This window comes from Porites lutea, chromosome 5 (assembly GCF_958299795.1).
Source record: "Porites lutea chromosome 5, jaPorLute2.1, whole genome shotgun sequence".
NCBI classification, from domain to species: Eukaryota; Metazoa; Cnidaria; class Anthozoa; order Scleractinia; family Poritidae; genus Porites; species Porites lutea.
In genome coordinates, this window is record NC_133205.1 from 38,985,513 (window position 1) to 38,990,038 (window position 4,526).

The window sequence follows — 4,526 nt, forward strand, 5'->3', positions numbered from 1 at the left end:
TTATGTAAATCAAGTTATTCCTATGCTAACCAGTATTTTTCAAGAACAATTTCCATAACAAAGCAAAGAAGGTTTGTATCAAAACAAGGTCACCCTCAGCCTCGCTTCCATCCATAACTGTAAAATGGCCTATTGAGATTAAGTCCAGAATATGAGAAATGAAACAAGGTAAATATGCATGCAAAGACCCTCGCAAACATTAAGGTCAGAGCAGTTTTTCATATGCGAGATATCCTGCGAAATGTCTTACCCAAATTTATGGAGACCTGTATGGAGACGTCGTGTGCCGAACCGCATGGGCACCAATGCAGAAACGGGAAACCAACAGAAACATCTGTTACTGAGATTTGTTACGAAAGCGTGAATAGACCTATTCGGCTAACTCAGTGTTGTACCCAATTCAAAACCTTTGGGAATAAAACGTTTTGTTTCAGGAATTTTCACATCATTTAAATGAGAATGCCACATTATAATCCAAATACAAGACACAAAGAACTTTGATCACGAGCGATTTGAATTGGGTACAACATTGAGTTTAATAGCCGAATAGGTCTATTCATTTCTCGAGGAACTCACAAACATTAAAGTAATAGTTTTCTAATACAAGAACTGAAGCGAGTCACTTTTTTAATCTACATGACAGCTCCTTCGGCCGTCATGTAAACAGTACCGCGTCGGTGTTTAGACAACGGCTAAATATGCAATAATCTCAGCCTACAGACATAACAAAAAAGTTAGCCGTTTTTGTTATGTATGCAAAGTGACTTTATTGTTATTTTTTTTATTGTATTTTTTTTTTTTTTTTTTTTTTCATGTCTGTAAGGTAGATTACATACACCCCGCGTCATGCTTAGGAATTATGCAAACGCACTCTATAACAAAACAAAGAGTCCTTTCAAAGCGCAAATTTGTATAAATATTAGTTTTCAACTGTTCTAATTACTTCATGAAAGAGGACCTATAATTCTTTAGTTTTGAATTTTGATGACGTCGTCATCTGAAAACCAGAAATTACATTTCTAAACTCCAAAGTTGTCTACTGAAACTGTCCTGGGAATCTGCGACAACAAAAGTCAAATGAAAACTAAGAAACGCAAACGAACGTTGAATTTTGGAAGGGCATATAAGTAATAAAGCCATACATACAAGCTTTCTTTCTTTATCAGCAGCAGTCTTGAGTAGACTCAGACTCTGGTTAAAATCACCTGGCTTTTTCGTTAAAAGACATCCAGTTCCCTTGTCATCCATTATCTGAAGGAGTTGGTCCCAAGTACTTCCTTCAACAACATCAATGGCAAATTTTTCATATGCTTCCGCTCGCCTCGTGTACTCGTCTCGGCTGTAATGATGCTCGTACAGAGCAATTTTCTCCAAGAGATTAGCATCGTGCAGTGCACCTTCAATGACGTCTTCCCTCTTTGTTCCATGTTGATTAGGAGAGGTCGGTGATCCACCGTTTGGGTTGTTCGTCCATAACCAATTCAAGCAGATATACAGTGGATCGGAAAGTATGTCTATCCACTGTTGTTCCTCTTCGCGTTCCAGTTGTGTTTGGTAATTTTCTCCTTCCCGTTCACGTCCGCTTCGGCCACATCCACATCGACCGTTGCATCTTATTTGGCTCTGAAGTTTGCCCAGCATGCAGCTGAAAAGACCAGCTTCCCTCAGACGCTCGTGTTCCGCAACAGTTTCGCAGATACTGTTAAGCGTTTCTAGAGTCTTTATCTCTTCTTCATTACCTTCTGCAATAAGGCTCCATACCTCACCAGTGTTTTTTTCTGCGAGAGCTTTAAGAAGCTTCTGTCTGTAAGATGGTCTCTCACCCACATCTTCCTCTCCATTTTCGTTTATTTCTCTAACGGTGGTGTTTATACTTCTTAGTTTTGACAAAAAATTTCTCACTTGCTCTTCATTCCCGTTCCTTACTGCGTTAAAAATGTCGGTATACCTTGAGTCGCTGTCTTCATGTTGTTGTTCGTTTTGATCAATGGTGGAAGCTTGCGCCATGTTTTTTTTTGTTGTTTTTTTTTTTTAACGAAGCGTGCTGTTAGCACAGAAAACTCGGTTTTCCCAGTTTTGGGTTGGAGCTCAGTTATTTATCAGGATTGGAAGTCAATTCTTAGTTGATCTGCTTTTCTTGGAAAGGAAGTAGGAGTTGACGTGTTATCTGACCACCAGAAAAACACTTCACTGACAGCTATTTACATCTCAAATCAATTACAATAACTGAAACACTTCGCAACCCTTTCATGGAAAAAAGGTCATGCATGTTAAAGAGCAAAAATGCGGTCGACTTTGTTTTGAGAGAGAATGGCACCTTTTCAATTTGTGCAGCTAGAACTATTTAATGTTCTCCGCTATTCTTCGGCCAGCTAACTATGCTTACCGCTAGACGCTAAGTACACCGACGTCTACGCTCAACAAGAGATTGGCAACGTTATTTTGATTTTTTAGATTTCGTCAAAATGTCAAGAATTCTATTATTGATGATAATAATAGTGTTATTAATTCCTGATGTTTTATGATTGTATTACCTTTCACTACTACTATTTAATTAATGAAGTAATACTTTTTATCTAAACCAACTATTTCGTCATTATATTTTTAAAATTCCTTCTGCTCGTATTCTAGATCTCAAACTACTGGGTTAGTTCTACGAACTATTTAGGCGTCCCACTGACTCAGTCTGCACAATTATCAACCTAAAATTGAAATAATTTCATATCCTTTCTTATATATATATATATTTTTTTTTTCATGTTGAAAAGCAATTAGTACTAATATTCTGTGTGAGTGAAATATAAATTAACTTGAAATAGCCTGTGAGCAGGCCCACTTATGCAAAAACCAAGAAAGGCGCACTCCAAGTGTAATATTAATTCCTCGTTAGTACAGACAACTCGGTTTTCCCAATTTTAGGTTGGAGTTCAGTTATTTATCAGGATTGGGAATCAATTCTTAGTTAATCTGCTTTTCTTGGAAAGGAAGTAGGAGTTGACGTGTTATCTGACCACCAGAAAAACACTTCACTGACAGCTATTAACATCTCAAATCAATTACAATAACTGAAACACTTCGCAAACCCTTTCATGGAAAAAAGGTCATGCATGAAAAAAAGCAAAAATGCGGTCGACTTTGTTTTGAGAGAGAATGGCACCTTTTCAATTTGTGCAGCTAGAACTATTTAATGTTCTCCGCTATTCTTCGGCCAGTTAACTATGCTTACCGCTAGAAGCTAAGTACCCCGACGTCTACGCTCAAAAGGAGATTGGGAACGATTTTTTGATTTTTTAGATTTCGTCAAAATATCAAGAATTCTATTATTGATGATAATAATAGTGTTATTAATTCCTGACGTTTTATGATTGTATTACCTTTCACTACTACTATTTAATTAATGAAGTAATACTTTTTATCTAAACCAACTATTTCGTCATTATATTTTTAAAATTCCTTCTGCTCGTATTCTAGATCTTGAACTACTGGGTTAGTTCTACGAACTATTTAGGCGTCCCACTGACTCAGTCTGCACAATTATCAACCTAAAATTGAAATAATTTCATATCCTTTCTTACATTTTTTTTTCTTTTTCATGTTGAAAAGCATTTAGTACTTATATTCTGTGTGAGTTAAATATAAATTGACTTGAAATAGCCTGTGAGCAGGCTCACTTATGCGTGCGAGTACGGGGAAAAAAGCTTAAGTCGCCTCCTGCTACGCAGGCTGGCAAAAACAAAACAACAGACAGAGAAATTATTTCCTTGCAAAAATTGTCGCCAAAATTTTTCCCCGAAATCGCACATGTGAGCCTGCTCGTAGGCTAGTTTTCAAATGCCAAAGCAAACACAAAACAAACAGTTAAAGCGATAATGTTCCTGCTTCCTTGTGCGTGCGACATCCCAAGCGTGTACGGGCGCACACAGCCAGGGAATGAATTTGTTAATATGAGCCTTTGCTAGATCCAATTCCACTTCAAATTACCTCGATCCAGTGAACACTGCCAAGCTGATGGCTGTAGTAGGGTTCGCAACAAGGATCTAGTATTTCCTCTTGGTATGAATCGCGATTTTTTGCGCGAATGGCACTTCTCGGACAGTTTCATCATAATGACAAAGTTGTTTTCACACTTAAAACAACTTTAAGAGTCCTCCATCTCTTCCTTGGACCGTTAGCTATCCTAAAGGACTCCCGCGACAGACAAGCAAATCCAGACTCTCCAAGCAGCAAGAGTGACGCACCACAGTCACCATGAAATACCCAGAGAACGTAACTAACAGTTGCCATGAAATGACAATCTTGCAGAAGTTGTAGATCTCTTCTGGAGCTATGTTCCATTTAGTCGTTTAGAGAGTTTGAAATGGTAACAAGTACCGGCAGCAGGCGTGGAGATGACGTGTAGCGCGAGATGTTGATAAAAAAAGTCAAAAAGACTGAAAATTATGTCTACCTCATGCAGTGTACAATATAAGAACTTTCTCCCTGTCTATACAGTGTAGTCATGGAACGAGCTGCTCAGTGTAATAACC

General features: G+C 38.0%; 1 protein-coding gene across 1 annotated transcript in view; it reads right to left on the reverse strand.

The window, feature by feature from the left end:
- LOC140938359 (uncharacterized) overlaps window positions 1–2,011 on the reverse strand; it is a 29,510-nt gene extending 27,499 nt beyond the window's left edge. Inside the window, exon 1 of the mRNA XM_073387845.1 lies at window positions 1,147–2,011. Within this exon, the coding sequence (XP_073243946.1) occupies window positions 1,147–2,007 (861 nt within the window). The 5' untranslated portion in view covers window positions 2,008–2,011. The remainder of the gene's footprint in view (window positions 1–1,146) is intronic.
- Window positions 2,012–4,526: the final 2,515 nt, after the last annotated feature.